At 34.3% G+C, this 21,078-nt stretch overlaps 2 protein-coding genes across 4 annotated transcripts in view; both read right to left on the bottom strand.

Moving 5' to 3' along the window:
• Positions 1-14,247, bottom strand: part of LOC140142755 (glycine receptor subunit alpha-2-like) — a 41,789-nt gene extending 27,542 nt beyond the window's left edge. The window contains exon 1 of the mRNA XM_072164746.1: positions 13,979-14,247. Within this exon, the coding sequence (XP_072020847.1) occupies positions 13,979-14,142 (164 nt within the window). The 5' untranslated portion in view covers positions 14,143-14,247. The remainder of the gene's footprint in view (positions 1-13,978) is intronic.
• Positions 14,248-17,183: 2,936 nt separating this feature from the next.
• The window catches only part of LOC140142766 (glycine receptor subunit alpha-2-like), a 39,067-nt gene continuing 35,172 nt past the window's right edge, over positions 17,184-21,078 (bottom strand). For all 3 annotated transcript variants that reach the window (XM_072164754.1, XM_072164756.1, XM_072164755.1), the window contains one exon: positions 17,184-20,684. In XM_072164754.1, coding sequence (XP_072020855.1) covers positions 20,367-20,684 — 318 coding nt within the window. In that variant the 3' untranslated portion in view covers positions 17,184-20,366. The remainder of the gene's footprint in view (positions 20,685-21,078) is intronic.

Raw genomic sequence — 21,078 nt, 5'->3', positions numbered from 1 at the left:
GCAAACTTACTGTAGCAACATATTCGGGTTTAGTTAAGAAGCAAGACCAGGAAGCATTTGAATTAGATGCGGCAGCTGTTATCGATTAAACCGAAATGTTTAGTTGAATTCAAGTCCGTTATCGATTAAACCGAAATGTTTAGTTGAATTCAAGTCCGTGATTAATGAGTTTTTTATCCACACTTCTCCGAGTTACTAAAGTAGCATCCATCTTCAAAATTTACATGATCTGGGTTGTGTAGCTGACAGAATCGTTGTCCAAGTAGTTAGTAACTTCCCCTCAACAGAAAATAATCGCGTTGTACACACTCTAAAGGAACACAGTTCATTTGAAATATTTTCTTTTTTTACATCATTCAAACAATGGTTGCTGCAGAAACGCCACTATTTCATTCCTGAGAGCATTCCATCATTTAAAATAATTTCAAATATCAGCTGTCAAATGTAATACTCTATGGATATTATAAATGCAGTCATTTCGAGAATTATCTTCAATGCAAAACTCACGTGATGGTAATAGCTTCGTAAGATACACATATCAAGATATAAATCAGGATCAAGATAAAACAAAGAAATTGAAGGAGATAAAGAAACCATAATATGAAGAGATATACATGCAGATCGATTCGGAAAATAAAATATAACATATTAACTTAAATTCATACAACTACTTCAATGAAATTGCAATTACGTGAAGACGTTTCGAGAACTGACAGTTTTAGTCGCCAATGCTATTGTTGTAATAACGATCTGTATGCAGCTAATGATTTCTGCTACTTAACGAAGTTGCCAGGTGATTTTTCTCTAGTTATCAGATTGTCAAAAGCGTGACTTAAATTGTATTACCCTCCTCTCCATTCATGGTTTGCCCGGCTTTTTAATGGTATTATAAATACGAACGTGTCTTCCTCTCCGATGCCAAAGCTTGTAGATAGGGAGTCTGGAAGTAACCCTCGACACAGTGCATGTGTAAGAGCCCAATACGTAACAAAAGCCCAGTACGTAACAATTTGATACGTATTGGGCTCAACCACTTCTACCTAGAACAAAAAGTGGCAAAAAATAAATCATCCCGCCCAATACGTAACAACACTAAAATTTAATTAAAATTACTTTATTCATACTCTCTCCCTCTGTAGTGGTTTTTGTTACGTATTGGGCTCTATTCATTTTTTTTGTTACGTATTGGGCTCCGGTTGTTTTGCAAGCAAATTATGGATATTATGTGCATGTGTTTTTATAGAAGTACTTTATATTGACCCAGTAACTCATTTTGAGTCTTTCTAGAACAAATTATTGGTCAGCGTTTTTCCTGTTACGTATTGGGCTCTATACATTTTTTATGCGTTTTGGCGGTTACACTGTCGGAAAAGCTATTCTATCCGGATTTTTCGCATATATGGACATCACTTGACCTGCAGTTAAAATTTATCGAAGAAAGAAAAAAAAATCGATTGATTCTAATTTTTTGTTACGTATTGGGCTCTATACATTTTTATGCGTTTTGGAGGTTACACTGTCGGAAAAGCTCTTTTATCCGGATTTTTTCGCATATATGGACATGACCTGACCTCCAGTAAATATTTATCGAAGAAAGAAAAAAAATCGAGTGGGTCTAATTTTTTGTTACGTATTGGGCTCTTTGCATTTGTATGCGTTTTGGAGGTTACACTGTCGGAAAAGCTCTTTTATCCGGATTTTTTCGCATAAATGGACATGACCTGACCTCCAGTTAATATTTATCGAAGAAAAAAAAAAAATTCGAGTGGGTCTAATTTTTGTTACGTTATGCGTTTTGGAGGTTACACTGTCGGAAAAGCTCTTGTATCCGGATTTTTTCGCATATATGGACATGACTTGACCTCCGGTTAATATTTATCGAAGAAAGAAAAAATTCGAGTGGGTCTAATTTTTTGTTACGTATTGGGCTCTATACATTTTTTATGCGTTTTGGAGGTTACACTGTCGGAAAAGCTCTTTTATCCGGATTTTTTCGCATATATGGACATGACCTGACCTCCAGTTAATATTTATCGAAGAAAGAAAAAAAAAAATCGAGTGGGTCTAATTTTTTGTTACGTATTGGGCTCTTTACATTTGTATGCGTTTTGGAGGTTACACTGTCGGAAGAGCTCTTTTATCCGGATTTTTTCGCATAAATGGACATGACCTGACCTCCAGTTAATATTTATCGAAGAAAGAAAAAAAATCGAGTGGGTCTAATTTTTTGTTATGTATTAAAAAAAATAGAACCAATCGATTTTTCTTTCTTTCTTCGATAAATTTTAACTGCAGGTCAAGTCATGTCCATATATGCGAAAAAATCCGGATAGAATAGCTTTTCCGACAGTGTAACCTCCAAAACGCATAAAAAATGTATAGAGCCCAATACGTAACAGGAAAAACGCTGACCAATATTTTGTTCTAAAAAGACTCAAAATGACTCTAGAAAGAGTCACAAATGACTCAAAATGAGTTACTGGGTCAATGTAAAGTAATTCTATAACAAAAATATGCACCTACCCAGCAAACACAAAACGTTTTCGACATCATTCGCAAAAGGTTATAAAAGGTTGTCAGAAAACGTTTAAATGTCGGGTTATATAAAGGGTATAAAAACGTTTTAATAACATTCCAAAAACATTCTCGAAAACTTGATACAAAACATTCTAAACAGAATGTTATTTTGGGGTTGAAAAAATATTTTGCGAAAATGTTTGCCCAAAATATTTGCAATAACGTTTTAAAAAGTTTTCATGACCTTTATATAACCCGACATTTAAATGTTATTAAAAGGTTTTGGGAAAAAAATGTAAGAACATTTCTGTGTTTGCTGGGTTCAAATATGTTAACATAATGTTATTTAAGTATTGAAACAATATTTGGTAAAAATGTTTGCAAAAATAGTTTACAATAACATTTTTTGATAACATTTAAAAATATTGTTGTAGTGTGTTTTCATACAAAACGTTTTAAAACGTTATCATGACCTTTATGTAACCCGACATTTTAATGTTATTAAAACGTTTTTACCTAAACCAAAAGCCAAAATATAACTTATTTAAAACGTTTTTAAAACGTTTTTGTGTTTGCTGGGTAATAACCATAATCAGCTTTGTTCTAGAATGATTCAAAATGATTCAAAATGAGTTACCGGGTCAATATAAAGTAAGTTTATAGCAAACAAAAATAACCAGAGCCCAATACGTAACAAAAAAAAAATTCTAAGTCTAGAGAAAAAACACTGTCCAACATTTTTTTCTAGAAAGACTCAAAATGATTCAAAAGGATTTACTGGGTCAATATAAAGTAATTCTATAACAAAAACATGCACCTAAAACCCATAATTTGTTTTAAAAATAACCAGAGCCCAATACGTAACAAAAAAAATTCTATGTCTAGAGAAAAACACTGTCGAAAAAAAAAATGTTTTCTAGAAAGACTCAAAATGACTCACAATGAGTTACTGAGTCAATATAAAGTAATTCTATAACAAAAACATGCACCTAATCATGATAATTTCCTTTTACAATAACCAGAGGCCAATACGTAACAAATAAATTCCAAGTCAAGAGATAAAACACTGTCAAATATTTTGTTCTAGAAAGACTCAAAATGAGTTACTAGGTCAATATAAAGTACTTCTAATAATAACACATGCACATAATATCCATAATTTGCTTGAAAAACAACCGGAGCCCAATACGTAACAAAAAAATGTATAGAGCCCAATACGTAACAAAAACCACTACAGAGGGAGGGAGTATGAATAAAGTAATTTTAATTAAAATTTTAGTGTTGTGGGCGGGATGATTTATTTTTTGCCACTTTTTGTTCTAGGTAGAAGTGGTTGAGCCCAATACGTATCAAATTGTTACGTACTGGGCTTTTGTTACGTATTGGGCTCTTACATGCGTGGTCTTCTTGTACATTTCAATGCAAAGGCGGTAAACAAAGGCAGACTGTACAGCAAAATTGTCTATTTTGTATAGCTTTGTGATTTCGTTGTAAACGTTTCGTCGATAAATAAAAACTATTGTTTTTGATAACATATAACAAATTCGACATCCCCCCTCCCCCATGTGTAATAATTTTGGCAATTCAATTAATACTTAAATTTATCTATAAAAGAGTTCATATCCATGTCAATGGATTTGGTCACGCTTGCTGGTCTTGGTATGTATTGCTCACGGGTCACGTGGGTATATATAAATACGTATTATAAATGTATGACGTGCCATGTCAAAAGGAGACACTTTTGGGCAGGATCGTAAATGGAGAAATAGCCAAAACTCTGCCCGGGGTGATTTTTATCACAATTTGGGTTTGTTGCGAATTTGTGATGTTATTAATGTTTAAAATATTGTCTGATAATTTCAGACCGGAATATGACTGGCATCTTGAATTTTGTGAGACATTTTTCAAGGTAATTCCTTCTCTCAACATTGTCAATAATATTTTAAAGGCCAATATCTCAATTTCCAATTTTATAATATCATAACTTACGAACTCAATATCTTCGCTTAGGAATATCCGATTTCATTGGGGAAAATGACGTTGTGGAGCAAAATATCTCTCTATTTAAGATATATAAAAACCTCAAAATTGATAACCTGCCCAAAAGTGTCTCCTTTTGACATGGCACGTCACATATAGTCGAAGGTAGATTATCGATTATATGATTGTTTTGGTCTGTAGTTGCAGAGTTGTGTACAACCGATTGGGATGCCTTTCTGGCGGCTATTTATAGTTTTTAAATTGTCAAGACTTTTCCCCGCCACAGTTTTGTGCTCCTAGAGTCGTTTCCGAAACATTCTTCCTGTCTCATCACCTATTTACAGATCGTCATTGCATCAATAGCATCGAAAAAGGAAACTGCCGTTTTTCAAAGCTGTCTGCATGTGAGTGCAATTTTATTTGGACTAGTTGTATCAGTTTACAAATAAGAATATACCATGAACAGTCCTGAAGAATAACATATAACTGTAATTGAGATTTAAGAAATTCTTGATTGCGACCAAGCTTATTTAAAAGTAACAATTATTATTGATTAACTTCTCCACACTACAATTCGCAGTGTGAGTGCAATATAATCATATCAACCGTTTGGTTAATTTTGAAGATTTGTTGTTTCACATGATTTAGTAGTAAGATAATAACCAAAATGCTGAGGCACAACGGAGATTTTATTTTATTTTATTTTATTATGAAAAAGGTTACAATTTCGCTGTTCAAGAAACTGCTCTGTATCACTCACGACCTTTTCTGAAATACTTGTCTTTTTGATTTTGCAAGCAAGTTGTATGTACCACATGCACCGTTTTATCAAAAATCATCATGTTACAGACAAGACATTTTAATATCGCTGAAGTTTTTATAATGACTATTCCTAGTGAACTAGTAAGTTATGATTTTATAGGCTTAAGTAATAAAATATTAATATCTTAAAACAACAATTATAAATCAAGATTAGGTATACAAAAGCGTTGTAAAATACAAAGCAAATATATCTATATCGCCATTGTGATATTCCTGTTTATAGCGCAACGTATCCATTTGATGTTCAAGTGTAGTCTGATTTGAAAACGGGCTTTTCGACAGAATTAAAACGTGTAGCAAAAGACGAGAGCTCCACAGCTACTAAAAGTACTCGACATGATTCCTCCTGTAATGACATCCATTGTGAATTAGACTTGCCGAAGGAAAACACTAAACCGGTTATTAAAGCAGCTCTCTAGAAGATGCTGAGTGCTCATTTAGGTAGCGTCTTCGTGATGCGAAATCTCAGAGATAAAAAAATGTGGAATGTGGAGCAATGTTAGTCGCTCTTCGAGGTAATTGATGAAATGCATAATCTTGGAGGAATTATTCTGATCAGCAAGAAGTACTCGGTCATGCTCATCAGTGTTCAGCTCATTGAACACCTCACGTTCTATATTGATACCATTTCACCACATTTAAGTATGTTACATCGTTGTTTCATTAGCAGGACAATTATTCAATGCATTGTGTTTGTAAATTCAGAATGATACCAAGGTCATTCAAAAAGTTCTACCACCACTCTCATATCTCAACTCATGCAAATAGTACCAGTCTTACATTTTAAATGATTATCACCTAGTATCCTAGTATGAAAAAAAATAGTTTCAATATTTACTAAATATAATATAAACTAAATCTGGATTCAGTGCAGCAGAAATGGAGACAATATGTACATATATCTACAGGAGGCATAAATAGACCAATTTGAAGTAACCTTAAAATACCATTTGGCCAATTCATATGGCTTCAATTGAAGCTTTAATACATACATCGAAATAAAAGTTCATGTTTTTTAATTTAAAATGCCCAAACACATTGATACAGAAATTGTCTGTATTAGAAAAATATGGCTAAATGAATCCTGCTATGGCAATAGCACTTGGTTATTGAACACCAAGGAAACTGATTTGGAAATAGCAAGTGACAAAAAGTCACTTGGGCGTCTTTATTATAAAGACATTTTATTATTAAAAGACACTTGGGTGTCTTTATTATAACTTTCAGCTTTAAGTCATTTCATACTGATGGTTCCCATGCAGATTCTCGTGCTCTGAAATACCAGCAGGCATAACACCAAAAAATTAATGCTGGTATATTTTTTATAAGTTAAAATGCGTTTTTATTAATGGCCGTCATCATGTTTGATTATAAATTTGGATTATTACGTCACTTCTACAGCGAATAAAGGTGATGGTGACAGAAATGTACAAAAATAACCGCTTTCAACCTTGGATGTCAAAATATCTTTTCAAACCTGCATGAAAATCAATTTTATAAAATTGGTTGTTTGTTTCCTTTGTTACTTAAATTAAACACTTGATTTTAAAATTCATGTATATTGCCATCGTCGCCAATACTCATTGTTATGTCTCTTTTCATCAAATAAATTAATGATCTGTGCAAGTGATTACTTAAATTATTCTACCTGTCGCAACGATAAATTTCTTTGAACGTTTGCAAAGTTATCATACTAAGGCAATTGTCCTGTCAATAGTAATTACATGTGGAGATACTTCGAACAGTAAAAGTGTCTTGATCAAGTATAATGACCCACTGACGTTAGGAGGACATCGAACTTGAAGAGGGAGACCAAACTCCTTGGGCTGTGTCTTCATTATTTGTATGAACCATGTCAAAAACAATCACCCAATTTAAAGGGTTTTTAAACTGTGCATTGCATTTCAAATGTGAAAAATCCAATCACTAAAATTACTTGATCCTTCAATAAATATTTTGACATAATTCAATCAATTGGTTATTGCTGAAATGCCACTTCATTAGACTTCTGTTTACAAATTATATAATTAGTTTCTTCTGATTTTGTCTAGTGTAGTTACTGGGTTAAACCGGCAAAAGAAACCCTGTTTTTTGCCGGCAAAACGAAACCTGGCTGCGTGCGAGATACGCACCTACGTCAATACCAAACTAAAGGTTAGCAATTATTTTAAACTGTTGCGATTTGTTAGTTTACGGCATCTTGCGAATGGTAGTGAGCTTTGGAAAAAAATGCATTTATCCATTTTCATAGCGAGTATGTAGAAGAATTCTAATATCAGAGATATACTTTTGTAGGCCCTGTGGTTCTTGAGTTATGTTGTAAAGAGGGCTGAAACAACAAACCTTTTGTAAAACGTACATAACTCATTAACAACAATAAATCAAGCAAGTTTCAAAGTATATGATTTGTAGAATGAACTTTTGCAAAACATCAAAGTGTTATTTTTCAATAATATATTAATTAAGATAATGAAAACCGATATTTTGGCTGTTTCGAACAACAAAACCGCGTCTACCCTTAAGACGAACCAATGTATACATTTTTGGATTCCTTTATGGCCAGACGAAAATTTAAACATATTTTTCAACTAGATTAAGATTTTTTTTTCATATTGACCCTGGCAGCCTTAATTGACCCCATCACAAATTACCAGAACTCTGAACATGATAGCTCATGTTGAAGAAGGCAGCCCAAGCCAAATTTGTTTCAGGCAGATCAAAAACACTTTCGAACCTCAATGATTTGGAACATTACCGCTATTCTTCTACTTAAGGGGGTACTACACCCATTGATTTTTTTTTGCATTTTTTTGCATTTTGTGAAGAAATTACAAAAAAAAATTGGACAAAGTGGTATGCAAAATGAAGGGGCAAATCTTCTCGTTTTATTGGTGGCATCGGTATCAACGTAGCTTACATGCTTTTAAAAGTAGAAGGCAAAAGGTGGTACATCACTGATGATTTAAATTCACTTCATTTTGGAAAGCTTACTATCAACGGATTTCGTTAAAATTTTGGATATGTGTTGCTAACACGTTAGGGAAATAAAGTTGATATGTAAAATGGGAATAAGTGGTTCCTGATTTCTTTTATGACTTCATGAACTTGGTGCTCCACAACTATCAAAAAGGAACTGGTTAAAATGCTTCTATTTTCAATGTTGAGCTATATTTTGTATTTTTAACTTGCGACATTATTTCACTGAAACTTAATTAAGCCACAGGTAACAGGTTACCACAACCATACTACAGCAATGTTGAAAAAATTGTATTTCTTGTCACCTATACCACCATATTGGGTAGTTTTCCGTAAGCTTATCTTTTGTGATTTTGGTAACTATTTTATATTTATTTGTGAAATCCATCTCAACTAGGCATTTTAAATTGTACTCACCATTTACATCCCAAGGTATATTAGTATATCCACCTTGCACTTCTCGATATATATCCAGTTAAAGACAGAATATCAAAATTATTCCTCATTATGATATCACAAACTCTCACATGTGTATTCAAAATTGATGCTTAAATTTGACCTGAACCAATTGACCTATAACCTGACATACGGTGACCTAATAGCATTTTCTTCTCCTAACAACACATTATAATATTATTGACTAATGACTATACATCCATTGTGTAAGTGTTTATATATTTTGCATGCACCACTAGATTTTCTATAGAGAGTATAACAAAGGATTTAATGCATTCTATTCATGTACCCTACTTGAACATGCTGAATAGAATAAATCATGGTTTGTTATGAAACACGCATCTGAGTAACTAGGATACAGTAAACAAAATATATATAGGGCTAAAATGACTTACTACAATTGTTTAAAAGCACTTTTTTTTCTTTTTTTTTCATATTTTTTTTTATTTCACATGATCCGTGCATATATCGCCTAGCTATAAATGAAAAAATATTTATTTAGACCAATCAAACCAATATATGGGTGTAGTACGCCCTTAATTATACAACATTATGCAAATACAAACACAGCAAATGCAAATTAACTTCTATGCACACCCAGTGTATATTCGCCGTAGAAGTGACGTAGTAACCGGATTAACTACCATAGGAATAGATGAATACATTTTTGATCGCCCTTCACTGCAAGCAGATTGCACTAATCACCTGTGTAAACATAGATTGAGTACAATACCGCACTTTTCAAAGATACTATTCTTTCTTTGAAATCCATGGTTCAATGCATAGGTACCACGTAAACGGTGTAGTGCAGGGCGATATATTCAAAATTGTATTCATCTATTGCTATGGTAGTTAATCCGATTAATTACGTCACTTCAACGGCGAATTCAGCACCACTACCATGATATCAGGGTCACGGTCAAAACGTGAAGAACAACTTTTCAAGGCAACTAGATCCTCAAACCGTAGCGGTGCGCTATTTCATTTTGTCAAGTTGTCAAGTTAAACTCATCGCGTATTGTTACGTAAGTGACTCAAACCAACTTGATCCTTTGTAAGAGTTTGACAACGAAATCGGCACATACAGGTGCGCTATGTCAGCATCAAAAAGAAATAAATCGTGTGGAGATCTTAGGCGCTGTAGATAATTTTGGACTGTCCACTGTTATGATCGCACAGATTATTATCATTACCAAATTATATACTTGTTTGCTGAAACAAGTGGCATTACTTAATGATTTTGAATTTCAATATACCTTACAGCACTGTATCCCCGGGGCACTGTATGCGCATTTTGTGCAGTGAACCGATGATGCTGATAATGATGGTGTGAAGACATAGGTTGTCAATTATTCAGTATCTATAGAGTGTGAAGGGTAACTCTCGGTTTTTTTTTTTTTTTATCTAAAGCTTATGTTTCATTTGGCAATTGAAAAACGAAATACGCCCAGATAAAAAAAAAATTGAAACAATTTGAGAATTTAGGTCTTCTTACTTCAATTCTCTATGCACGGATTTTGATATATTTTATGAGATTAAACTCTCTTAAATAATTTGCAAACTAATAACAGTATGGACCAGGTTCTACAAAAATTGCGAAATGTTTGCCAATTTTATTTTCTTATGTAAAATGTTCGGTATAAGTATATTCTACATAATGTTTTACAAGTTCCAAGTATGTTTTTTAAAAATATAAAAACGATTGAGATTTAAAATATTGACCAAATTCCATTTAAACTTCACATGAATGATTCTTTTATCAACTCTGCAGCTATATAATCATTAATCTCAATACTGAGTTTTACTTCCAAATGTATTTTGAGTTAGCTTTCGTCATTTAAATTAATACATTTTTTAAGTAATGACCTTGTTGACTTCAGAAAATATAGCACAGCGAATGGTTATAAAAGGCTCTATCTTCAAGACCGTTGAAAAGAACCCAGCTATTTACTTGAAATTTCATCTGAAGCCTTACTTCCAGTCATAAAATTTTTAATATCATATCAACAACCTTCTCAGTAGTTTGATCATATCGAATTGGCAAAATATATGTTGGAAAAGAGTAATTCGTTAGATGTCCGATGAAACCAGAAGGTATAAACCAGACGTAATTTTTTTTCTAGCTAATGAAATGTAGCCTATCCAATAGAAACCATTTTTCTACACTAAGACATCTTATCACAGATAATTTAAAAAATTGAAGATTAAATCTACAGGTTTCACAGAGAATTTGATGTATGAATAGTTTCATTTAGGTAATTAATAGAAGCATCTTGTTATAATTCAGTCCCAATTTTATGCATTGCCTTTGTTCTTATTTGTGACATGAACAAGGGGAATGAGTCACATATCGACTCTGGTCGAAAATGGGGTTTACATGTATGTTTTTAAGAGGACATTTAGAACTTTCAGAAACTGAAAACCCCATGTTGATACGACTTTTCATAAGTTACATCAATTTATCAATCGGAGAAAACAATATAAAGCAAAAGAATTTAAACACTTTCTTTGCCAATATCTCAAAATCAATATTAGCGACATCCGACTCATTTCCCTTGATCGTGTCACATTTTTCTATATTAAGGGAAGAAGTGCAGCAAAAACCCATTCATGGTCATATTTCATTGTCATTCCAGGTAAAAGAGCAGACATTTGTCTTTCATATACATAAAAATCGCACTAACGGTTCCCTAGAAACTGCAATCAAATGTATTATTAATGTATTTTACTGTTTTTCAAGCAGTGGTATTTATTATGTATTTGACTGTTTTTCAAGTGGCGATATATAACATTTCTACAGTCAAAAATCTGTATCCCCTAAAGTAATAAGATTTTATCATGTTATCTTCACAACAAATTGTAATACATCAAGCAAGTGTCTGCTTCTTTTACATGTTGTATGTAATAAATTGCCATCTAATTTGCATAAAAAATTTAAAAGGTTTTTCTAGATGTTTCTAGGATTTGTCTCATTTTGGCATTTTTGCGCCTTCAAAATACATGTAATTTGGTACAATAACTATGGATCTTCTCTAGTTAGTGATACCAAAATGATTACAAATATATATTACCCACATAAACTTGATATGACATCAAAATGTGAGCATGCCGTCGATAAATTGGGATATAGGCAAAAGTATAGGCAACATTGATTTTTGGATAAATATGTTACGAACAAGCGAATTTCGCCAGATTTTTGGTTTTCAGACTTTTGGCCTGACTATTAAGTAAAACAATCGGTATCTTGGAAAGCTTTTATAATAGGCTTTGCACGCTGTATGGTAACTTTTGATGGTCGCCGGGGAATGTACTTGGGTCAATTTTATCGTTGAAATTAGCGCAAATGATGGGTCTATACGATTAGCTTTAGTCTTTTGGGCGCATGCCAATATCCGCTCGTATGTCAATAATGGTTTATTTTGTTGAGCAAAGAAACCTTAAGGTTTGAATGACCTGGATTTTGTGTGTGTGTATGTATCTGTTTTTAAGGCAACACTTTGAGCCAAATTTGCACTTCATCCTCAGTCAACTGAAATGATATTCGAGAGGTTGTAATTCCCTTTAAGGCAAACTTGATTGCATATAATACTCAACTGCAATAAGAAATCGTTACGATCAACAACAACAAACATGTCGTGGTTGCCCAGTTTCGGAAAACTTTTATATGATCAATCAAATTCATCAACTGGACACTGCGTATTACCTTATGTAAAGCTAAACATACAATGCAAGGTATATTCACAACATGGATATTATCCATTTTCAAATAGGTCGTGGAAGATATTTAATACGAAGGTTTAATAATGAAAAAAAGAGTAAAAGTTAAGCAGTTTTTAATAATCATAAACGGTAAGACCGGTTAACTTAACAAAACAGCATCCATATTGCGCTTCCTCAAGACGTCTTAAAAGATAGCTAAGACCATTATAATCATCCACACAGTGCATGCAATTCTACCCAGCCAGTTAAGTCACCACTTACTGATGTACCTTGCCTGGTTTAAAATTTCACTATCTTATTTCTGAGAAAGGTATCCAGCATGAGGTATCACAAAATGTATAATTATGTTAATTACCTAATTTCCTGTCTGTCGTTACTTCAATCGTAGTATCAACCAAATGGACGTGTATTTTAAATTTAAAAGCATGCTGGTTCACTGGTCATACAGCAAGAAAGGTCATCTTTATTTCTAAAATCTCCGGTCATATTTTTAATACACTCACTGCTAATGTGTGGTAAGCTAAATGACTTATCTTGACTTTTTAGTTTTCAGGTTTTCGTTTTGCTTGAATATCTCAATTGTAAATGCTTAGGAGTGTTTTTTCTTTTTCTTTTTTCTTCAAATAGGTCGAGGAAGATAACAAGGTTTAAACATGAAAAAAGGAGTAAAAGTTATCCAGTTTTAAATAAAATCAAATTGAATCTTTCAACCAACCATATCTGGAACGAAAACAAGACAGAAATAGAGACAAACATAATAGCACTCCACCACACTCATACCCAACAATACCCACCTCTAACCCTCATCCCAATCATCAAGGAAGATGACCACGTTTACGACGGAAGAAATTAAAATCACATATCAATTGGTGTCGCCAATTTGGTTTGACTAGCTAAAGACTTTAAAATAAAATACTAAATTCGTAAATGTCGTTTTTATTTAAAGGCATTTTGATTAAACCATATATTTTAAGGTATGACGTTGAAAATATGTAACCAATTCGTTTTGGTCAGCAAACCAGTTTGATTGCCAATGCTATTATGAAAGCATTTCGTCGTGGGTGTGTTCTAAAAAAAATAACGCGTATAGAAGAGTTTCCGAAATAAAAACATCATATTTGAAGAGAAATATCCAATTATGCGCAATTAATTACTTTTCATGAGGTTGTTTGACCAAATGTATTTTTATTTCTGAAAATAATAAGGTTCTGATATATTAATATTGCAATGGTGTGATTTCAATGGAAAAATGCAAAATAATTTTAGAATGTAATAATAAAAACATAAAACAGGAAACTATATAAATTTATTTATTAAGTTTTGTTTTTGGGCAAGATAAAGTACACTAACGCACATATTGTATGAATTGACTAAATTAAGGAAAAAAAGAAAGAAAAGAAAGTTGACCGCATAGCTACAACTTTAAATATCTCGACACACTAGAAATATGATACCTGGTTAAAATAAGGATTAGATTAATGAAATGCACAATACTGCAATTACTTACCTTAATATATTAGACAAAAATATGATCAGAATAATCCTATGATTAAGGCAGCCAACATATATCCACGACAAATTCTTGCCGCAAATTCCCGCCATTATTTTCCCAATCAACCAATTAGCAGAGTGGCGCGTGTCCTTAGAGCGACACTTTTGACAGAAAATCATTTGGATGTTTGTAGCGTTGAGTATAAGTATTGGATTATATGTCTGTTGAAGATCTTATTAAGGTCACCGTATAGAACACTAACTCATCATCAGTTTGTGTGATCAAATGGCCCACATAGTTGAAGTGATTTTCGTGAGAATAAAAATGCTACAGCGATGAACGCTTTTGAAAACGAACGACAGATGGCGCCAGACACGATTACCTTTACTCTACTTAACTGCATAATTGGAAAATGTTTTGTCATGCCTTCGAAGCATATAATTGCACAATAAGGCGATTTTATTATACATGTTATAGGGCATTTTTATTCATTCATTGATCGTGCTCATTTATTTTATTCAAATTAGATACACAAACAGGGCCGTCGCTAGAATACTTTCTCAGGCGGGGGTGTTTTTGCTGGTATGGCCAGATTTACCTTTTGCTGGCACCTGGGCATGGTAGACACCCCTCCCCACAATACTTTACTTTACTCCCCAGTATTACTTTACCAGGTGAAGCAAACGAAAATTTGAAAAAGTGCTATTTTAATGCTAATGAAAATTCAAAGGAGGATGTACCGGAATCACTGATTCAGTGGTCAAAATTTCCAAATCGTCCCACTGATCTGCTACTAAAAGAACATTTCCGGGACAAGTGCGCGTGGAGCGCGAAAAAAATTGCAATTTCCATCCTAATCAGCATCATCATCAGTCGGCTGCGGAGCAGGCGACTACAAGCTTTCTCCAACTATTGCGACCTTGGGCAAGCGCACCAATTTTGTTTGGTTGCAGCATCCCTTCAGTGTCTCCCTGGAGGTGCTGGACATACTGTAAGTAGAGTGTGCGCGGCCGTCCCGCTTTCCTCTTCCCACTTGGTAGAATATAAAGGGCATATTCTTTCACAGGCTCGTCGTCTATATAGCAGTATATGGCCGAGAAATTTGAGTTGGTGACTCTTGACTCTGGCAACCAGTGGAGTGGTGTTGGTCAGATTGTAGATGGTTTCATTTGGAATCCGATCCACACGCTTGATGTTTAATATGACTCTGTGTAGCAAGATGTTGCAAAGGCATTGAACTGGTTTTCCATGTCCTTTGTGATTACCCGTGACTCGCACCCATACAGAAAGACAGTAACACAAGTTGTCTCAAACAGCTTGATTTTTGTTTCGATTGGCAGAGATGGGCGTCTCCAAAGGCGTTCTAGTTTCCAGAAAGCTGCCCAGGCTAGTGCTTTTCTTCTTTTTAGAACTCCAGCACTAGAGCCCATCTTGGAAGCCAAGTACTTTAAGTCTGTGACATGGTTGATGGTACTACCATATACTTCAAGGTTGGGCGTTACAGTTTGCAGTCATATATTCTGTCTTAGGTGCGCTGATGACAATGCCTAGATCTGCTGCTGCAGTTGCAGTCCTAGTAAGCTGCGACTGGGCCCGGGCTATGGAAGATTCCAAGAGGACAATATCAGGTAAAAATCCAGGTCATTCAGCATCCTAGCAGGATACCTGCTTGACCGACGTGGGCGGGTAAAAATTCCAGCGTAAATTCCAGAAGTTGATTTCTTCAAAAGGTAGTCTACTACCCATCCTAAAATGAACAAAATTGAGGACAATTGTTTCCTAAAATCGTGCCAAAGGAAGATGCATAGGCCTTTTACAACGTTTGGTTAACGGTATTTTAATCCAGCTAACGAGTTCTATGCCTTTTCCATGCATCAGAGGAGCTGCCCCTAGCACTCATATTCATGATTTAAAAGAGTAAACTAGTGACGTTTTGGTAATTAAGAAATACTCTTACCTTTCTTTGGTTTACGTTTGTAGCTTAAACTTGTCACATGCATGATCAATTTCGGATTATGATTTGAAATGAAATCAACACTTCGCATGTGACAAGGATGTGTGCTGCCATGGCTGTGTGTTGCAAATACGTGTTATAGCAACCTCAACGGCGAAAAAATAAATAAGACTGGTGTCCTACTTGTTCACGGGGCTATATCACATTGACACTGGTGTCTATTATTTTGTAAACAAAGTAGAGCATTTCTAGAATACATGTCGTATGTGCTAAATGATTGTGTTTAGGGGAAATTTATATACACCTTGATTTGAAATCCTTGAAAGTTGGTGATAAGAATAAGATAAGATCAATCAGCAATCAGTGATCAGTCTTTTACACCTGCCGTTGAATAAAGACACATTGAAATATAGGGGTTGGCAAACAACTTCTCGTTCAGGTCATGATCATTTTTCTGAGGATATATACTTGTATCCTAATGTAACATCAGATGTATCCCACAATTCTTAGCGGTTGCCTCCAATATCACTTCAGAGGATGTGTTCCGGCATTGATATAAAATTGGAGGACATAATTAAAAAGACAAGTCTGCATATGACGTCCTGTCAACCACACAAAAATGCCGTAGTGCGCACGTCAGCAACCAATCATATCGCGCTTTTGCCCAGACGTCAGGCGCAAACTGCTCTTTTTAATTCGGTTTTCAATTATAGACGTGCTGTCTCAGTCTACTTTTCACCATCTCGAGAAAAGAAAACACTAAGGTCCGTATACACAAAACAACAAAATAGGATAGAATTAGGAAGGGATTCTTTTACTCTTTTCTTTTCCTCTTTTACGTCTAGCAAAATCCAAAAGTTGAACTGAATTCATCTATACATGTATTTGTGACGTGGTATATCAAAAGGAGACACTTTCGGGCAGGATCGTAAATGGAGAAATAACAAAAAATCTACCCGGGGTGATTTTTTTTTCACAATTTGGGTTTGCTGCAAATTTGTGATGTTAATAATGTTTAAAATATTGTCTGATAGTTTCAGACCGGAATAAAACTGTCATCTTATATTTTTTTCAGACATTTTTCAAGGTCATTCCTACTCTCAAAATTGTTAATACTATTTTTAAAGGTCGATATCTCAATCTCTAATTTTATAATACCATAACTAATTACGAACTCAATATCTTCGCCTAGGAATGTCCGATTTCATTCGAGAAAACGGCGTTGTGGAGCAAAATATCTCTAAACACTCAAAATTGATAACCTGCTCAAAGTGTCTCTTTTTGATATACCACGTCACATTTGCCCTTACATGCTTCACATGATCTACAAAAATCATGATAATATAGAACAAGGTATGTAAATACCAAAAAGTTCCTTCTCCGTAAGACTTATCTCCATGGTTAGACCAGGTCTAAAGTTAGACCTGGTCTAACTTGTTTTGTGCATACGGACCATAGAACACAATATATGTATCAAATTCCAATTTATTATATACAATCTTTAAGTATCAATTTACAAACTTAAGTGATAAGCATCCTTAAATAGTATAGCTACTGCAAATGGAAGGTATTTTTGTAGGGTTCAAGATTTGCAAACAAACAACCAAACAAACAAAAAATCCAATCAACTATTACGACATACGATTATCTAAGAAATTATCAATTTGAAAGCAAAGCAAAGTGAAAATATAAAACCATTTAAAGCAAATGTGATATCCATATTATGAAAATTAGTGGTGCATACAATAGATATACATATGCTGGTGATCTATTTTGTAGTTTGGGGTGAAATTTTAACCACGTTTCATTTGAATCTGGAAATATTGCATTTAAATATTAATATCAAAGAACAAAATGATGGGTAGTGTTCTATTTGTAGAATAACCCTCACAGGAGCAGTAATCAGAACCAAATGTCTATGATGAATACGTATATTGGATATCTATAATCTGATGACAGCCAGGCCATTTATATCATAATTATAGTATTAATTTCGGCATTTTTTATATATACATTTATTTTACATATATATTTAGATTATTATTCATTTTTTTTAATATAACCGAATTCGAACTATAATAGTTCAGAGTCTGAATGTTCCGGGTTTTTTTTATTTATGTCCTTTTTTACCTAAACCAAAAGCTGTTGACGCTGCTGCACATTAAACCTTCGTGTAACAAAGAGGGCGTGGTAGTTGCAACTGATTTTGGTACCAATGTGTAGGTGTTTGTCTCTTCTTTTCATTGATACCAAATAAAAGTACATACATCCAGATTGACTTCATAATTAACAAAACATATAGCTGATTTACAGTCAAAATTTCAGGGCATTGACAGAAACTTACTAAAGGCCCTTTTATCATAATTATTGTAATATTAAAATATCTGATGAAAATGAACAAAAATACGTTCCTGGGCTTGAACAACACCCTCTCCCCCACCCCGAAAGTTGGACGTATTGGAAGGACGGCATACATATAGGGTCATGTATTGTGTTTTTCTTTGAAATGATTACGCAAAGAATAATCGGACAATTATACAGAGCCGTTTGGCGGTTTGTGTGAGCATTTTATGCTGGTTTCATACTTTCTGCCGCTTGCCGCTTAGCGTCATATCGCTTCATCATGCCGCTTGTACTTTTCTGCAAGCGGAGCAGCACACCACTGAGCGGCAGCGGCATGACTCTGAAAGTCACTCTTGCCGCTCAGCACCGTTTTGTTCTCATACGTCAATGCGGCACCGCTCCGAGTTGATTTGAATTCAACTCCCAGCGGTGCTACCGCTGCGGCAAAGCGGTGGAGTGATCGATATATCGGCTTGCCGCTGGTCACCGCTAGCGTTTCTGGTGCGAATGCGCAGTGAAGTAAAATCATCTTCAGAGCGGCAAAGTGTCAAGTGGCAGGAAAGTATGAAACCAGCTATAAGAAAACTTCTGGAGGAGAGAATGACGAGAGAGAAATTACAAATGTCTGAAGGAATTTATAATATTTCACTTCCTATTTCACTACGATTAAGAAGTTACAGCAGTTTTAATTAAATCATTTCTGAGAGTGTAGAGTCCCCGTAAGCATGAGAATTATATATTATTGTTTGTCAAAAGTTCAAAAACAGGAAATCATTAATAACGTCATAAAGATACTCTATTTCTTACCAATTACAGATAGAAATGCACGTAGACATAAAGAACCCCATAGGAGAAAATATGGAATCAATTATCGGCATGTCTAGGCAGTCATTCGTATACAAATAATATCATTTTCAATTTATACTAACTTAGACATGCCTGGATTCCATTATTTATCATAACTCACTCATCAGTAGGAAACCCCTTTTTAAATCTTAATTATATAACTCTATTTTTCTCTTACGGTAAAACAAGATACATATTTCATACATCAAGAAAATAGTTTTGAATAACGTTTTTGTACAAACCGTATATAATGTTCTTGTTTCTATATACAGAGCAATATGTTTCCAATTGTTGTACTCTCCAAAGTAAAGATGCGGTACGGTACATGAAAATAGACAGCCCACTTTATACTGCCTTTTATTTGAGAAGCTAGTAGTATTGTTCTGCTCCAATAGGAAAATCTGTTTCCAAAGTACAACAATATATCTGCTTTCGTTTAACAGAATACATTCGGTGAGTTTTATTCTGGTTTCATACTTTCTGCCGCTTGCCGCTGAGCGATGAGACGCTTCATCATGCCGCTCGCACTTGTCTGCAAGCGGAGCGGCACATCACTGCTGAAGTGCAGCGGCATGACGCTGAAAGCCACATTTGCCGCTCAGCACCGCTCCAAAATCGTATTTTGTTCACATACGTCAGAGCGGCACCGCAGTTGACTTGAATTCAATTCCCAGCGGTACTGCCGCCGCGGCAAAGCGGAGGAGTGATCAATATATCGGCTTGCCGCTGGTCACCGCTGGCGTTTCTGGTGCGACTGCGCAGTGAAGTAAAATCATCTTCAGAGCAGCAAAGTGGCAAGAAAGTATGGTTTTTTTTCTAACTCAGGAGAATTGATTTAGCACTATAAGAAAAACAGGTCATTTTCAAAAGATTTTGTTGTTGCAGTCGATTATACATGGTTGTAGGTACTCTGTATGAATACACTAATTGTTATTTTGATGATCGCTTAAAGGGGCATAGCCTTATCTCTAAATTCTCTCAAAATTGAGATTTTTTTGTACCTCCAGAAATCTTTGGTACATAATGTATGTGTACAAAACATTTTAAATTTATGTTCTGTTAACAGAATGTAATTACAGCACAGTAGCCTATGGAGCTATACAATATACATAATATGCATAACTCGTAAACGCAAAATCGGAATCAACTGAAATTTTGGGAATGAACTTTTTTCGTGGATATCTCAAACAAGCTATTTAAAATCGGGTGCTAGAATCACACAATACTTTAATTTATCATAACCAGTGTTGATAGGCTTAATTAATCAATATGTGGATCCGCATCAGGATTAAACAAATAATACGGCCAGTATCCCATGTTGAATATAAGAAAGAAGAGAAAGAAGACAACTCTTGCGGCTTTGTCCATATTTTCCGCTGTAAATTTGGAGACATTAACCACTGGCATTCCTGATTTTAATGTTGGTGGCGGTGGTGGAATGTCTTTGTCATTTTTATCTTGATTCTCTTTTTCCTCTCTCAAACTTTCTCTATATCTTGCTGCATATGTTGCATCCCTTAAAGCACAGAAAGATCTTTCCGAATTAAGAATGACAGGATCATCCTGTGGTTTTTCTTTCTGTATTGGCAAAATAAAGAAGAACATTTTAAATTAATTGATATCATAATTGTCATTAGAAAACATTTTTTTAAAGCTGTAGAATATGCACGCATAGTGTCGTCAAAAAGCTGCGAAAGGAAAAATATTTATAATATTAAAACAAATTAAAATATTATTTAATTATCATTTAATTATCATTTAATTATCATCTTTCAATATTGCTCATAAATAAGCACTAAAAGTTGTACGAGCTTGCTTTTAAGCGTTTTGATGACACGGTGTGCTAAGATTACAATACGAGACACATCATAAAGTGACCAAATACAGCTGACGACAAGTTGTCATTTTTGTTACACATAGATGAGGGAATATAAGCAACTAATATTGATCAATATAGTTGCTTAAAATTTGG

This window comes from Amphiura filiformis, chromosome 20 (genome assembly GCF_039555335.1).
Source record: "Amphiura filiformis chromosome 20, Afil_fr2py, whole genome shotgun sequence".
NCBI lineage: Eukaryota > Metazoa > Echinodermata > Ophiuroidea > Amphilepidida > Amphiuridae > Amphiura > Amphiura filiformis.
Note: the sequence above shows the minus strand (reverse complement) of the source record. Positions and strands in the feature narration are given on the sequence as shown.